Source organism: Hemiscyllium ocellatum, chromosome 3 (assembly GCF_020745735.1).
Source record: "Hemiscyllium ocellatum isolate sHemOce1 chromosome 3, sHemOce1.pat.X.cur, whole genome shotgun sequence".
NCBI lineage: Eukaryota > Metazoa > Chordata > Chondrichthyes > Orectolobiformes > Hemiscylliidae > Hemiscyllium > Hemiscyllium ocellatum.
Genome location: NC_083403.1, coordinates 71,143,174 through 71,161,068, shown reverse-complemented (window position 1 = coordinate 71,161,068; position 17,895 = coordinate 71,143,174). Strand labels below are relative to the sequence as shown.

The window sequence follows — 17,895 nt, the reverse complement described above, 5'->3', positions numbered from 1 at the left end:
AGGTAACGTCCCAGGGATGGCAGCAAGAACCAAGTCCATGGCACCATAGATGACTCAGGTGCTCAAGAGTTGGGAATACAGTGATAGCAATTCTGTAATAAGGGGAATGGAAACAATACAGATGCAAAGAGACTCCCAGGATGGGATATTGCTTCCCTGGCACGAGGGCCTAGGATGTTTTGGTGTGACTACAATGCATTCTAAAGGCAGATAGTCAGCAGCCCTTCCTGATGAAGGACTTGTGCCCGCAACATTGACTGTCCTGCGCGGATGCTGCCTGACCTGCTGTGCTTTTCCAGTACCACAGTTTTCGACTCAGATGGTGAACAGCTAGAGATTGCTCTTCCAACAACATAGATTTTAAAATAAAGATGCAATAGTAAGGAAGGTGGTTGACTGGTAAAATCATCATGAATCAAGGGAGTTAGGATGTAAGTTAGAAAGTAGGACCTCAAAAGTAGTCATCCTTGTGAGAGTAAAAATAGCAGGATATAACAGATGAATGCATGGCTGAAGAAATAGAGTATGAGGAAGGAATTCAGATTCCTGAGACATGAGAACTGGTTCTGAGGAAGATGGGACCAGTGCAAACAGGATGGATTGCATCTGGGCGACACTGGAGCAATGTTCAGTACATACTTGCTAGTGCTGATGGGAGGGTTAAACTAAAATGGCACGAGGATGTGAACCTGAGTAGGAGAGTAAGGCGGAGGAGAAATAATGGAGCAAAACAGAAAGAGTTAGGAAGGTAAAATGAAAGGCAAAAACTAGGGCAAATGCGAATCGGGCAGTAGTGCAAAATAAAGTTAAACTGACCAACATGGTTAAAAATAGAATTCTAAGGGCTTTGAGTATTAGTGCACGAACATTCGTAATAAGATAGATAAATTGTCAGCACAAATAGACATCACCAGTTATGATGTAGTTATGATTACAGAGACATGTTTTCAGGGTGACCAAGGATGGGAATTGAACATCCATGGATATTTATTATTTGGAAAGGACAGGCAAAAAGGGAAAGGAGCTGGGATCGCAGTGTTAGTAAAGGAGTTTTCAATGCAATAGTAAGGAAAGTGATTGACTGGTAAAATCATGATGATGAATCTGTATGGGTGGAGATAAGAAACACTAAGGAGCAGAAGCCAATATAGGCCCAAAATAGCAGTGGAGTTTTGTAGAAGGCATTAAACAAGAAATCAGAAGTATTCAATAAGGTTACAACTGTTAAAATAGGTGACATTAATTTAAAAATATAGATTGTACAAACCAAACTAGCAATGGGTATTGCCCAGGAGAAATTAATGTGATATTCTTTTTAGACCAAAACATTGAGAATGTACCAAAGAAAAGGCTATTCTAGACTCTGTACTGTGTAATAAGTAAGGATTAATTAACAATCTTGTTATGCTGGGCCCCTTGGGGAGGTGTAACCATAATATATTCGAATTCTTCATTTAAGATGGAGATTAAACCGTCAAACCCAAAACTAGCATCCCAAGTTGAATAAAGGGAACAATGTAGGTATGACTCTCGAATTGGCGAGAAAGGTTTGAAAGCCCCTTACTAAAAGAGTTGTCACACACAGGCAATGGTTCATATTTAAAAGCATGTGGATGAATTACAATTATTAATTCATGTCCAATGCAAAAATATCAGGGGAAAGGTATCTCAGTCATGGCTCACAAAAGAAATTAAGGATAGTTTTAAATCAAAAGAGGAAACACATAAAATTGCTAGGAAAAGCAGTAAGCTTTTTCCTGAAGATTCTGAGCATTCAGTTTAAAAAAAAATCAAGAGGGAAACTTAGAGTGTATGAGTTAGATTGCAGGGAACAAAGAAATGACTGCAAAAGCTTCTATAAAAATGTGAAGACAAAAGCCTAATCAGTCAGATGTAGGTTCCTCGCAATCAGTGGCTGTGAAAATTGAAATGGGACAGACAAAAGAATTGAACACAAACTTTTGTCTGCCTTTAGAAAAGAGGGCACAAGTAATCTTACATAAATGTTCGGGAATCAAAGACCTAGTTAGAGGGCAGAATTGAAAAAAAAATCAATATAGTTATGAAAATAGTTTGTGCTGGGGAAATTAAAGAGGTTAAAAGCTGACAAATAATCTAAATCCCAGAATACTAAAGGAAGTAGCCCTGGAAATACTGGATGCATTGATGGTCATCTTCTAAAATTTTATAAACTTTGAAGCAGTCCGTATAGATTAGAGGGTAGCAAATGTATCCTCACTGTTTAAAAAAGGAGACAGAGAGAAAATAAACATAATTACAGATAGGTTTGACTAACATCAGTAGTAGATAAAACACTAGTATCTGTTCCAAAAGACCTGATGACAAAACGTTTGGAAAGCATTATGGGATTAGACAAAACCAGTATGGGTTTACGAAGGCAAATGATACCTGATAAATCTACTGGACATTTTTGAGGATGCAATTAGTAGAATAGATAAGGGAGAACCAGTCGCTGAGGTGTATTTGCATTTTTAGAAGGCTTTTGATAACATCCTTCATGAGGTTAGTGGGCAAAGCTAAAGCATGTGGATTGAGAATTGGTTAACAGACAGGGAGCAGAATGAGAAGAACTGGGTCTTTTTCTAAGAGGCAGGCAATAACTAGTGGGGTATTGAAAGAATCAGTGTTTGGGCTCCAACTGTTCTTGAGATACATGAATGTCCTGAACGAGGGAACCAAATGCAACATTTCCACATTTGCTAATGAGACAACACTAGGATGGGATTGAATTGTGATGAGGGTGCAAGGAGTTTTCAAAATGATTGCTATAAGTTGAGTAAGTGGTCAAACGCATAATAGATGCAGCATAACATAGCTAAATGTGAAGTTATACACTTCAATGTGAAAAATTGAACAAAAATATTATTTAATTGGTGATATATTGGGAAGTTGGATATACAAAGAGATCTTGTACACCTTTCAGTGATAGGAAATAGGCATGTGTAGCAAGCAAATAAGAAGACAAATGATATATTGGCATTCGATACAAGAGGGTTTGAGTTTAAAAGTTGGGATATCTTACCGAAGAATGGAACAGAGGGAATATGGCTAAAGTTCACTCATCACTGACCCTAGAGGTTCCACCCTCAAAAGAAGAATGCCACATAAAGTATTATCAGCTGATGTTATTAACAGATTCCAGACAGGAACTCAGCTTGAAAGATCCCACTGAAACATTAGAATTAAAAGCTGCAGGTATTGCCTTAATAATAAAACAGAAGCTAATTACAAAGGGAAGAAAGAGAATATAGAACTTCTGATAATTCAAAGGTTTTTAACATGCTTCTAATTCCAGTGATCCCTTTATAAATTGTTAAGAAGCTAAGCAGCTTTTATATATTCATACATTTTCAGGCATTCGAAGTTGCAGGAAAGCCTGCCTAATATTAGGGTAGCAGTAATTTTAAAAAATCAAACTTTTTAGTATGGAAATGCGAGAAGAATTCTGTATTCCCAGTAAAAGTGATGGCCACGTAAAGTTCATTGTGGAAAATTAATATTTTTGTGGATCAGAAATTACACTCTGGGGCCTACAGTCTTCCACATTATAGCCCTCATGCATTAAATTGTAAGTTCAAGCATGCAACATTAGCAATCAAGAGGGCTTGTATCTTTTTATTCAATTTTTTTTGTGTTGTTGGGCATGCAAAATTTGGTTGTATTTATTTGCAATTTAGATATTTGCTCAGCATCATCTCTACCAACCCCCAATCAAGATCACTATCATATTAAGAAGCAGTGTCAAATGATTGCACTGACTTGGGAGATAGTATTTTCTATGAATAACTGTCCTGAAAATCTCGAACATCCCAATAATACTTAGTCTCTTAATTAAATTTCAATATTGTTTTTCATTTCTATTCATGTCTATTTGTATATTTTTTGAAGTAATATTTTTTGTGTGGAACTCAATCCTAAAATAAATTAATTAAGCCTCAAGATACTTCTGGAGTTCCACTTGGATTTGATTGATGCAGAACACTCCAAGATATCTGTATTCATTTAATTCTGACTTCATGAGCGTGCATGATTTTAATTGCTTTGCAGTAGTTGCTGTACTTTCTAAATGCCCAGGTCATAAACCTTGGAACTTGTTCTCTCAAAATCTCTTGCATTCTTTCCTCCTTTAAGATGCTTTTTAAATAAACTACTTCAATGGCGAAGCTTTTGTCCACTTGTCTGAATCTGTGGCTAGGTGTCAAACTTTGCTTTATAAAGTTCCAATTAAGTACATTGGGACATCTTATTGTATTAAAGGTGCCATATAAACACAGTGTTTCACTTGACATGACAGATACATGTTTGTGTATGCTTTTCTTTTCAATTATTCATTCAATTACTCTCACTTGCTCTCCTGTTAAAAGTGGTATGAACTAAACATTATCAGTCTTTAATCTTGCAATCAAATTAACGTTTTGTTATTTGTTATATAATTTGTTGGATGAAAGTTTGCTCACTGAACTGAGGTTTGTGTTCAGACGTTTCATCACCATACTAGGTAACATCATAAGTGAGCCTCCAGTGAAGCGCTGGTGCTATGTCCTGCTTTCTATTTATGTGTTCAGGTTTCCTTGGGTTAGTGATGTAATTTCCTGTGTTGATGCAGTCATTTCCTGTTCTTTTTCTTCGAGGTAAGATGGAGTCCAAGTCAATGTGTTTATTGATAGAGTTTCGATTGGAATGCATGCTTCTAGGAATTCTTGTGTGTGTCTCTGTTTGGCTTGTCCTAGAGTGGATGTGTAGCCTCAGTCAAAGTGGTGTCCTTCCTGATCTGTAGGTAAAGATAACAGTGATAGTGGTCATGTGGCTTTTTGTGGCTAGTTGATGTCATGTATCCTAGTGGCTGGTTTTCTGCCTGTTTGCCCAATGCAGTGTGTGTTACTGTTCTTGCAAGGTATTTTGGAAATGATTAGAGTGGTGCTGGTAAAGCACAGCAGGTCAGGTAGCATCCGAGGAGCAGGGAAATCATACCTAATGAAGGGCTTTTGTGCAAAACGTCGATTCTCCTGCTCCTCAGATGCTACCTGACTTGCTGTGCTTTTCCAGCACCACTCTAATCTCCACCTCCGCCTATTTTGTAAATGATGTTAATTTTGCTTATTGTCTGTATAAGGTTCTTTAAGTTCATTAGCTGATGTTTTAGTGTATTTGTGGGCTACCATGATGCCAAGACATCTGAGTACTGTGGCAGTCATTTCTGAGATGTCTTTGATGTAGCGGAGAGTGGTTCATGTTTCTGAGCACATTTTGTCTGCTTGTTAGGGTTTTTTGCTGAGAAATCAGACTGTATTCATTGGATACCCATTCTTTTTGAATATGCTGTACAGGTGATTTTCCTCTGTTCTTCATAGTTCCTCTGTGCTGCAGTGTGTCGTGGCTCATTGAAATAATGTTCGAATGCAGCTTCGTTTATGGATGTTGGGATGTGGCTTCCGTAGTTCCGTATGTGTCCTTCTCCTGTAGACGCTGGTTTGAAGTTCACCATTGGCTGTTCGCTCTACTGAGACATCTAGGAATGGCAGTTTGTTTGTTTTCCTCCTCTTTAGTGAATTTTATGCCAGTAAGGATATTATTGATAGTTTTCAAGGTTTCCTCTAATTTGTTTCGTTTGCTGATGACAAAAGTCATCCATGTAGTGGACCCAAAGTTTGGATTGAATGGTTAGCAGAGCTGTTTGTTTGAATCTCTGTATTACTGCCTGTGCTAAAAACCCTGATATCAAAGCTCCCATGGGTGTTCCATTGGTTTGTCTAGGTTTTGTTATTGAAAGTGAAGTGAGTGGTAAGGTATAGGTCCACTAGTTTGACTATATTGTCCTTTCTGATGTAGTCGGTGGCATCTGGTATCTGATTTCTAGTGTGTGTCTTTGATGCTTATAATAGTGTAGTTAGTGTTTCTTTGGCCAGGTTGATGTTGATCGGGGCTGTTTTGTCAAAGGAGACCATTATTTCATCGTCGTCTATCTTGATATCTTTGGTGTTCAGGAATTCTTGGGTGGAGTGAGTGGAGTGTCATGAATCTTCTACTAATTACTTAGATGTTGGTGTAGCTCCTTGGCTAATCTGTATGTTGGTATTCCTAGCAAGACTATGGGTCTGAGGGGGCTCCTGGTTTGTGAATTTTGGATAATCCACAGAAACATATCATGTTAAATCCATCTGGTTTCATTTTTTGGAAGTCAGTCTTGTTTAATTCTCTAGATGTCTGAAGTTTTTTGAGTAAGGCTGTGATTTGGTTCTCTAGTTGTGAGATTGGGTCTATCGCCACCTGTTCGTAAGTGTTGGTATCTGCAAGCAGTGCATTCGCTTTCATAATGTAGTATATTCAGTTTAACATGACTGTCAAGTGTCCTTTGTCTGTAGGTAAGCTAACAATGTTTTTATCTTTTTTGAGTGCTTCTAGTGCTTCCCTTTTTTTGTGTATTGAGTGTGTTTCCTTCCTCTTTCCTGCTTAACTTTGGTGCGACTGTCTACCTGATGGTTTGCTGGGCTTGGTGTCTTTCAGTGTTGTTTCTAATGCTGCTAAGAAATCTTTTTTTGTCCATATCCCTGAAATTGTAACTTAATCCTCTTACTAAGACAACTTTTTCAGTGTCTGTTAAAGTCACTGAAATGATTGCCAGACTACTCAGACCTAGTTGCATCACGGTAGCCCACAAAGAGATTAACACACTAAAACAGTTTCCAATGAACTTGAAAGACAGCAAGCAAAATGAACGTCATTTACAAAATACCTTGCAAGAACTGTAACAAACACTACACTGGATGAACAGGCAGAAAACTAGCCATCAGGTTACATGAACATATCAGAGAGTTGAAAGACATCGCAATAGAGGTCATCGATGCATCTTCCAAAATTTCAAGATCTGGAATGATTCTTGCAAATTGGAAGCTAACAAATGCAACTCTGTATTTTAAGAAGGAAGCGAGACAGAAAACTTGAAACTGCAGACCTGTCAAACTTCAGTACAGAAAATGTAATAACAATTATAAAGGATATGATAAATGGACACTTCAGTAATAATGAATGGGCATATAACCTAGATTTCTGAATGATAAATCAATCATGTTTCACAAATATGTTTGAGTTTGTTGAGAATGCTGATAACATGATAAAGGGGAGTTTATGGATGTAGTATACTTGGAGTTTCAGAAGGATTTTAATGAGATCTTGCACAGAAGGTTGGCTATCAAAATTAAAGAACTTGAGAACGAAGATAATGTACTTGCATGGATTTAGGGCAGGCTAAAAAGCAGAAAGCATACGAAAACAATAAATGGATCATTCACATATTAGCCGACTATGACTAGTAGATCTCAGCTGTTCATAATATTTTTCAATAATTTGAGTGTGAACACTAAATGTAATATTTTAAAATTTGTGGAGGATGCAAAGCTAGATGTATATGCATGTTATGAAAAAGGTTTAAAGTGGTTTCAAAGGATTTGAACAGGCTTATTGTGTGGGACAGAACATGACAGATGGATTATAATGCAGAAAAGTGTAAGATTATTGAGTTTGTAGGAGGACCAGATGTGTATATTAAATGATAAGAAATTAGGAAGTGCAGATGTACTAAGGGACCTAGATGTCTTTGTCAATATGTTACTGAAGGCTAGCATGCAGGTGCAATAAGCTGTTAGAAAGGCTAATGGGATATTATCACAAGAGGATTTGATTGCAGGAATAGAAAAGTCTTGCTGAAATTGTATAGAAGATTGGTGAGACTGCATCTGGATACTGTGTCCAGTTTTGGTCTGTTTAGAATCATAGGTTCATACAGCTTGGAAATAGACCCTTCAGTCCAACTCATCCATGCTGACCAAGTTTCCCAAACTAAATAGTCCCACTTTCCTGCATTTTGCCCATATCCCTCTAAACCTTTCCTATTTATGTACCTGTCCAAATGTCTTAAATGTTGTAACTGTATCGACATCTACTGCTTCTTCTGGCAGCTTATTCCACATACAAACCACCCTCTGTGTGAAAACATTGTCTCTCAGGTCTCTTTTAAATCTTTGTCTTCTCACCTTAAAAATATACTGCCTAGTTTTGAGCTTCCCATTGATCTCACGAAGGTTTACCTGACTTGTTGAGGGATGGCAAGACTGTCTGGTGAATAGATTTTGAGCAAACTGGGCCAAGATTCTCTCAAATTTTGAAAAATGAGTCGTGTTGTAATTGAAACCTACAAAATACTTAAAGGAATTGACAGGGTAGATGCAGGTAAAGTGCTTCTCCTGGTTGGAGAGTCTAGAACCACAGAACACAACTTGAAAATGACACAGATTTACATTTAAAGGGATGGCATGGTGGCTCAGTGGTTAGCACTGCTGCCTCACAGCACCTCCCCAGGGACCCGAGTTCAATTCCAGCCTCAGGCGACTCTCCGTGTGGAGTTTGCACATTCTCCCCGTGTCTGCATGGGTTTCCTCCCACAGTGCTGAAAATGTGTTGCTGGTTAAAGTGCAGCAGGTCAGGCAGCATCTAAGGAACAGGAAATACGACATTTTGGGCAAAAGCCCTTCATCAGGAACGGATTCCTGATGAAGGGCTTTTGCCCGAAAGGTCGAATTTCCTGTTCCTTGGATGCTGCCTGACCTGCTGCGCTTTAACCAGCAACACATTTTCAGCTCTGATCTCCAGCATCTGCAGACCTCACTTTTTACTTTTCCTCCCACAGTCCAAAGATATGCAGGTTAGGTGAATTGGCTGTGCTGAATTGCCCATAGTTTTCAGGGATGTGTAGGTTAGGTGTATTAGTCAGTGGTAAGTATAGGGTAGGGGATCTGGATGGTTGGTGTGGGCTTGTTAGGCCGACGGGCCTGTTTCCACAATGTAGGGATTCCATGGATTCTGTAGAGATGCTATGAGGAGATTTTTACTTTTACTCAGAGGGTTGGGAATCTTTGAAATTCTTGACTGCAGTGCCACAATTGTTCATCTGAATTCATGGTTTCACCTTTTGTGTTTTTTTGACATAAACCTGAATTGAAAGGGAATTTGTGAAAGGAAGCTGACCTTTTCATTGCTATGTAAGCCAAGACTGAATCTGAAATTGAAAACCTAGGCTTTGATTGAAACTATATAAACGGACACAGTCGTAGATGATTCCAATGTGATACAGACAGGCTGAAGTCGACAATGGAAATGCAGAAGCTAGGGATAAGCAAAACTATAGTTATTATAGTTGTTTCTGTTTCTTTGGCAATAACATTGGTGATCTATGAAATTCAGCCCTTCATAAATTAAATTACGAAGGTTCTGCAGAGAAAATGAAGTTTTTGGTGAAAAATGTGCCTTTGGAATTTGAGTTGGTGTGCACTGCTATTGGCTGAGCATCATGGTAACTTCTAGAAGAAGAGGAGCTGAATTTTCTTTTTGTGATGAAGTCAGATTTTTTAAAGACTTTCTTCCTGAAATTGATGTATGCCGTTTGACTGCCTAAGTTTGTCTTAGTTGTACCTACCATTTAAGGTACCTATCATTGACCACAATTTGAATGTTAATTGCTGTTTAACTCACATTGACTTTGGAGTTTTTAAATACAGGTGATTAAGGAAGTATTTAGTGTTTGTTTTGTTGACTCTTGTATAGTAAAAGAAATCTTTTGAATTGTGTGGCTTCATTTTTTAATAAATCGCTGAGATTTTAGATTTCTTTAAAAAATGTTCGTGACATTGACTAATATTGTAACAATGTATTAATGATTGAATTTGAGGTTGGTGTTTCATTGTGATTAGGATCAAGTCTAAACAGTTTGTTTTTCATTTCATGCAGATTTGTCAGCACTGGCTATCTCAATGCTTCTGGAACTATTTAAACTGGACTGAGATCGGTCACTACATTGCTGTTTGTTCTATCTTGGGTCCTGACTATCAGGTTTACATGTGTATAGCTTTGCTGAAACACTTAGAACAAGAGATTCTTCACCACATGCAGACTCAGGATCTGCAGGTTTTTCTCAAGGTAAGCACACAATATATTTATTGTTTTTAAGCAAAAAAGCTTGGTCCTGCAAGTAATGATCAACAATAGCAAAATGATATCTGTATGTGTAAGTATTAAATAAGTTTGTGTACTCTGATTACTTGAGTTTTCTGACGGAGGTTGAGTTGAATGATTGCAAGAGAGAAAATAAAATAGCAAAGTATTGACAGGACCGTCAATTCAGATTGTTGAAAATCAGTAAACATATTGCCAGTGCAATTAGTTTCAACTCAGCTGGTATAACTACAATTGGTGCTCTGTATGACTTCATTTTGTAAGCCAGCTAAAAGGCTTTATTGTTTTAGGAGTGATGGCATTTGAAATTTGAATAAAGTCTGATGCATTTGGTGTACTCAGTGGGGCAAATAGCTCATGACAATCGTCTTAGTCACATCTTCTTGCAAGATTTTCTGAGGAGTTTGCTATCTAAATTACTTTACCCTTTATGCTAATTGAGAGCACTTAACAATTGGGTCCCTGGTATTATGTCCATTACATTTTTTTTGCTAGTAACTAGAGAGAAGACTGGGGGTTACAATTTATTTGTTTTATTTTTGAGGCAAAAGCTATGAATGAGGATTTTATGTAGTAGAAATATTTTTTGAATATCCTCTCCTGCTGCTCAGTAATGGATGTGTGAATTAAGAATTGACTTTGATGCATTATATTTCAATGTTATCAGCTTGTCTCCTTAATACCACATCCCAGCTCTATATGTTGATTAACATTCAGATGCAGCCCCTGTTTTACATTGAAAAGCAGTATGCAATGAAAAATAAATAAGAGCAGGTCTAGACCATTCTACCCTTCGAGCTACGTCTACCATTCAGTGTAATCACAGCTGATCATCCAACTCAGTACCCTGTTCCCTTAAACTCCCAAGAATCATATCTAACTCTTCTTTGGCAAGATTTAATGTTTTGGCTTCAACCGCTTTCTATGGCAGATAATTCATCAGGCTTACCACACTCTGAATGACAAAATTTCTTCTCATCTCAATCCTAAATGGCCTACTCCATATCTTTATGGTGTGAGACTCCTAAATCTAGATTCTGCAAACATCAAGAACATCCTTCATGCATTTGCCTCATCTCGTCAGCAAGGAGGCTCTGTAACTAGCACTGCTGTTTCACAGCACCAGGGACCTGGGGTTCGATTCCAGCATCAGGCAGCTATCTGTGTGGAGTTTACCTCTGTGTAAGGAAACTGGATCACCCAGTCCAAAACGAGCAGGTTAGGTGGATTGGCTATGTTAACTTTCCCGTAGTGTCCAGAGATATGTAGGTTATGTGAGTTAGCCATGAGAAATGCACGGTTACAGGGATGCGGTAGGGGGTGAGTCTGGTGGGGTGCACATTGGGGGGATTTATTGTGGACTCAATGGTTGGAATGGCCTGCTTCCACACTGTAGGAATTTTATGATTCTTTCATTCTAGTCCTGAAAGAATCTTACATGTTTCTGAGATTTCCCCCTCATTCTTCTAAATTCCAGTAAATATAATCCTAACCAATCCAGTCTATCATCATAAATTACTTCTGCCATTCCAAGCAATAGTCTGGTAAACTTTCATTTTAGTTTCTCCACAGCCAAAACATCCATACTCAGATAAAGAATTCAAAACTGCACACAATACTGCAGGTATTAAGCCCCTGTACAACTGCAGCAAATAATTCATGCTTCTGTAATTGAATCATCATCCTATGAAGGCCAACGTACTATTTGCCATCTTCACCATCTGCTGACTGGCATGCTTACTTTCAGCGACTGGTGTATAAGGGCAGCCAGGTATTGTTGCATCTTCCCCTTTTCCTAATCCATCCCCATACAGATATTAAAATGCCTTCCTGTTTTTGCTACTAAAGTGGATAATCTCAGATTTATCTACCTTATACTTCACTGGCATTGCATTTGCCCACTTACACGACTTGTTCAAGCATCTTTGTAGCCTACTCATAATTCACCTTCAATTCTGCTTTATCTTGCCTGTATCTTTAATATAAGCGTTCATAATAGTTTCCCTTTCATGAACCTAGTTACCATTAATATAGACTGGTAAGAAATCTCATCTTACAGTTAAATAGCTGTATCACTCACATCACATTTGGAATTGTTTAATAGCATTTGTTTTGGCAAACTTATTGTATTACTTTGAAGAATAAAGTAATTGAGCACAGGTCAGCTCAAGTCCAAACTGAACTTAGTAAATTCGAAGAATTGTATGGCAGTTCTACTGTCTCATTGTCAGCAAATACCTCAAACTCAAAACGTTGTGGCATCAAACCTCTCCAACATTTAAACTACAATTTCGGTTCCAAACTTGGAACTGCATTATTGAGTTTTTGTTTTAAAAAAAAGTATAGCCTAGTCCACAAAAGGAAACAATTTGAAATCATAAATTTGGAATTAATTTATTCTCATGGAAAAGTGTGAATGTGGAATTTGCTATCAAATGGAGTGATTAAGACAAATAATATTGACATATTTAAGGGAAGGCTTAATGTGCACATGAGAAAGAAGAGCATAGATGAGTCAGGAATGGTGGGATGGAATTCAAGTGGAAATGGACTTGTATGTAGTAAAATGCTAATGTACACTTGACGAGGTCAAGGTAAAACAACATTGACTTTGTGTTGCAGATTTTTGTAAGACTGCTATATGACAGCTATTTACATACAGTAAATATTCATATTAATGAATCATTTGAAACACAAGTATAAAAAATTCAGCGTGTGCTTAATGTTTGCATAGCACTGTTACTTTTATGGAGGAGGTATCTCATTTTGGGTTAACATCAGTTAGTACGATATCATCCTAATATTGCCAACATTGCCTATTGACTTCAATAATTATTATAATATAGCAAAAGACAAGGGTCAAGAAATAAATATACTATTTTGCTCTACTTAGTGAAGTATGTTCTCTGAAATGAGTTAATAGATGTATTAAAAGTATTAATAAAATTAAGATGCCATGCTATAAGCAAGACAACTACAATCTGAATGCATCAGAAAATCACATGCAAGCTGTCTGGCTTTTCCATCCTTTCTATTATTGTAAAATTGATCCAATTACATGATGATTTTGCTTTGCTGTCTTGACATTTTCTGATGGCAGTGGTCACATACAAAGCCTGCCAGCAGTCCTGAAACTTAACAAAATTAGTCTGAAATTTCTATCTCATCTACCAAACAAAGCGTGAAACAGCAATATTTTCTGAACTTTAGAACTCGCTTCCAAATCCTCTTAGAAAACAAATCCCTTGCATATACAGCGTTTTAAGTTCTTTAATTATTACTGTATTATTGCTTTTGACTACTGTGAAAATAAATCATTTTACAAAAAAGGAAAACAAATTCCAACCAACTCTGGATGCTGGAAATCAGAAACAAAAACAGCAATTGATGGGAAAATTCTGCATGTCTGACAGCAGCTGTGGAGAGAGAGCAGAGTTAACGCTTCAGGTCCAGTAACCTTTCTTCAAAATTGATTGTGCCTAGGAAAAGGTTTATATGCTGAAGATGGGATGGGGAAAAGAAGGAGGAGCAAGAAAGAGGTGGAGATGGAGCCCAGAATGACAAAATAATGGTTGTGCAGACAAAGGAATGGGTAAAGGTTAGCCTGGGGAAATCAGTAGCTGCTAATGGGGACCGTTAATATCTTACAATGGGTTTATTATGGTAGCAGCCCATGACATTACAAGGCTTGGTGTGTGAGGGTTGGGGTCAGGTAACGGGAGAAGGTGGTCAGATCGTAAACTTATTGAACTAGTTATTGAGTCCTGAAGGTTGTAGACATCTCAAATGGAAAATGAAATGCTGTTCTTCCAGCTTGCGCTGAGATTCACTGGAGTACTTCAGCAAGTCCAAGACAGAAATGTTGGTCAGGTAACAAGGTGATGTGTTGAAGTCAGAGGCAACAGGAAGCTCAGGGTCATTTTTTGTGGACAGAACGTAGGTGTTTCGCAAAGTGGTCAGCCAACCTGCATTTTGTCTTTCCAATGTAGAGAAGGCCACATTGTGAGCAGCAAATACAATAAGCTAAAGTGCTGCTTCATCTAGTTGGTGCGTCTGGAGCCTTGAATAGTGAGGGGGAAAAGAAATAAACGGGCAAGCGTTACACTTCCTGTGATTGCATGGGAAGGTGCCTTGTTTGAGTAGGGAGGTGTTGGGAGTGGAGGAGGAATGGACCAATGTGTCCTTGCGAGGGAACGGTCCTTGAGAAAGGCTGACAATGGAGGGAAGGGGAATATGTAGTGGTGGTATCCTGCTGTAGAGGGTGGAAATGGCACCTAATGATCCTTTGGATACGGATGCTGTCGGGGTGACAAGTGTGTTCTGGAAAACCTTATCAGTGTTGTGGGAGGGAAGAGAAGGCTGTGTTTAGAGAAGTGTGGAAGATGAGTTTGACATGGCTGAGCACCCTGCCAACCACAGTGTTGGGAAATGCATAGTAGAAGGAAAAAGTGGACATTGAGGTCCCCTTAGGGAAGCTAGCGACATCAAAACTGATGCGACAGAGATGAGAAACTGGGAGAATGGAATAGAATCTTTCCAGGAAGCAGGGTGTGACGATATTTAGTCAAGATACATGTGGAGTGGGTGGGTTTATAATAGATAATGGATTAAAAAGAGACTATTGTTCTTGAACTTCCTGAGGTATTTGAGATGCTTCCATTATTCACCAATATTAAAAAATTAAATAAAAGGCACTTATGGTTAAAATGTTATAGAGTCATAGAGATATACAGCAAGAAATAGACCCTTAGGTCCAACTCATCTATGCCATCCAGCTATCCTAACCCAATCTAATCCCATTTGCCAGCACTTGGCCCATATCCCCCTCAACCCTTCCTATTCATATACCCATCGATCCAGCATGCTTTTAAATCAAATTTATAGAGGAAAAAAAACTGATATTTCAATATTGAATCACCAATATGCTTTATCAAGATGTGAGCAGAGAAATAGCAGGAAGCTACTAAAGAATGGAACAGAATTTAACCAAAAAATGTTGAGAGAACAAAAGACATTCTCTCCAGTGTGTTTTTTCTATTAAAGGAATCGTCAATTTTACATCGGTCCTTAGTCTTGCAGCAGTTTGTAAGATAGGGACTTTCATTTTAATGTTACATTCAGCTCTCAGCTGAATCTGTATGAGACTTGTGTAGATTTTCCCATGTGCAGAAATTGGGAAGTTCATAATTAACATGCACGTGAAACTAATTGGTTGGCCTGACTGAACTTTACATGTAGGTTATATGGACAAACTCTCAGCATGAATAAAACTTTGGCAGCAGTGAAATGAGATTGTATCCAGGACACTAACAGATTTTTTCCAAACATCCAAAAATAGTATTTCAAAGCATTCTTTGAGATAAGAGTCATTAGAAAATAATTGGAGAAAATCCACCAAAGAAAGAAGGATCTCTTCAGAACTGGCTATTGCTGAGTACTCAAACAAACAGTGTTTGTGTTGATGCAGCAAACATTCCCTTTCAGTTGTGCAGCTACGCATATGTGCAGCCCCTCCTGTGCTTGGTGATCACTGTGCAGCTGCTGTCTGCAGCATTAGGCACGACTGTATACAGACCTCAGAGGCCTGTGCAGAAGAAACAAAATTAGCAGGAATACATGATTGAACCTATCCAATCCAAGGAACTTATCAGTCTTGATCCTCATTAATTTCCCTAATACTCTTTTGTCTCATCATCATTAAATTATCTGTATGCTGCCGACACCCCTTTAGCTCTTCGATTATTTTGAATTTTTTGAATGTTATTAATGTCCTCCAATGTGAAAACTGATCCAGAAGTATTCTTTCAACTCCTCTGCCATTTTCTGGATCCACATCATTATTTCCCCATCCTCATTCACGAAGAGGCCTGTGTTAACTTTGGCTTCTCTCTTCCTTTTTATGTATTGTAGAGAACAACTTCTCTTGTCCATTTTTATATTACTCCCTAGTTTACTCTCAAAGTCTATTTTCTTCCTCTTTGCTTTTCTTTTTGATCATTTTTTATTTGCTTTAAAACTTTTCCAATCTGCTGGTTTACCACTGATCTTTGCCATATTGCATGTTTTCTTCTTTCAGTTTGATGCTATCCTTAATTCCAATGGTTAGTTGTTGGTTCATCCCCTTCCTAAGATCCTACTTACTGGGGATGTATTACGATTGTATGTCATAAACCATTTTCTTAATCTACTGCTATTGTTAATCAATGGCTTTTTTGCTAAACTCCTTTTCCAGTCCGTTCCAGCCATTGTTAACCTCATTCCTTTGTATTCCCCTTACTTAAATTTAGTATCATTTTTTTCTTTGGTGATCATTTACTCTGAGATCATATATTACACCTCATTACACATTTCCAGATCCAAATAGCCTGATCTCTGATTGGATCCACAATATATTCCACAACAGTTCTAGAAACTGTCGTAAATATACTCTGCATCCTTCTTCATGACTACCTCTGCCAATTCAGTTTTCTCATCTACAAGAAGATTAATCAATCTAAATTAATATTCCTTTTTTTGTGTGTGTGTCCTCATTATCTCCTGATTTAATCTCTATCCTGCATATAGCTACTGTTAAAGTGACTTATGGCAGGATGGGTGATGTATCACTGTTGCAGCATGTGGGAACTTTTGATCTGAGTTATGGAGCTGGAGTCTGAGTGGCAAACATTACATCACTCATTGAGGGTAATAGTTACCTGGGCATTTTGCTCCAACACCCCTCAAATTAGATCATTCAGATTTGGTTGGTGACTAGGGACAAGAAAGAATTCCTGCAAGTGAGGCTGGCACTGGGACCCAGGAGGTAATGTTCAAGGGGCCTTAACCACTGCAACTGTCCAACAGTTATGAGGATCTGGAGAGGGATACATTCGGTTACGAAGCAAAAGGATATCACAGCATTGCAAGGCAGCTATTTAGGTAATAATAGAGTGGGACAGGGCGAGACACAATTGTAACATTGGTTTGTAAGTTTGCTCGCTGAGTTGGTAAATTTGTTCTCAGATGTTTCGTCACCATGCAAGGTAACATCATCAGTGAGCCTCCGATGATATATTGGTACTCTGCCCTGCTTGCTATTTATCTGTTTCGGTTTTTGTGGTAGGTGATATCATTTCTGGTTCTGTTTCTGAGAAGTTGGTAAATGGGGTCTCAGTTTATACGTTTGTTAATGGAGTTCCAGTTTGAATGGCAGGCCTCTAGGAATTCCCATGTGTGACTTTATTTAGCCTGTCCCAGGACGGATGTATTATCCCTGTGTGTATGGATATCAGTGATAGTTGGTCATGTCTTTTGGTGGCTGGTTGGTGTTCGTGTATCCTGGTGCTGATGTCCTGCCCATTTGTCCAATGTAATGTTTGTTGCAGTCCTTGCAAGGTATTTTGTATGTGACACTCGTTCTGCTGGTTGTTGGTACAGTTCCAGCCTCTAGGCATCATGGTAGCCTACAAACCTACTACCACACTAAAACAGCTCCTGATGAATTTAAACATATCAACCAGCAGAATGAACGTCATACACAAAATATCCTGCAAGGTCTGCAACAAACATTGCATTGGACAAATGGACAGGAAACTAGCCACCAAGATACATGAGCACCAACTAGCCACCAGAAGACATGACCAACTGTCACTGGTACATGTACACACAGATGAAGAGGGACACCAGTTCGACTGGGACAATAAAACCATCTTGGGATAGGCTAAACAAAGACCCAAATGGGAATTCCTATAGGCCTGGCATTCAAACCAGAACTCCATTAACAAACATATAGACTGAGACCCCATTTCCCAACCTCTCAGAAACAGAATCAGAAATGATATCACCTACCTAAACAAACCAAGACAGATAAATAACAAGCGGGGCAGGACA

At 38.3% G+C, this 17,895-nt stretch overlaps 1 protein-coding gene across 3 annotated transcripts in view; it reads left to right on the top strand.

Annotated features, from left to right (window-relative positions):
- The window catches only part of tbc1d32 (TBC1 domain family, member 32), a 254,565-nt gene that overhangs the window by 219,290 nt on the left and 17,380 nt on the right, over positions 1-17,895 (top strand). For all 3 annotated transcript variants that reach the window (XM_060850904.1, XM_060850896.1, XM_060850912.1), the window contains one exon: positions 9,802-9,990. In XM_060850904.1, coding sequence (XP_060706887.1) covers positions 9,802-9,990 — 189 coding nt within the window. The remainder of the gene's footprint in view (positions 1-9,801; positions 9,991-17,895) is intronic.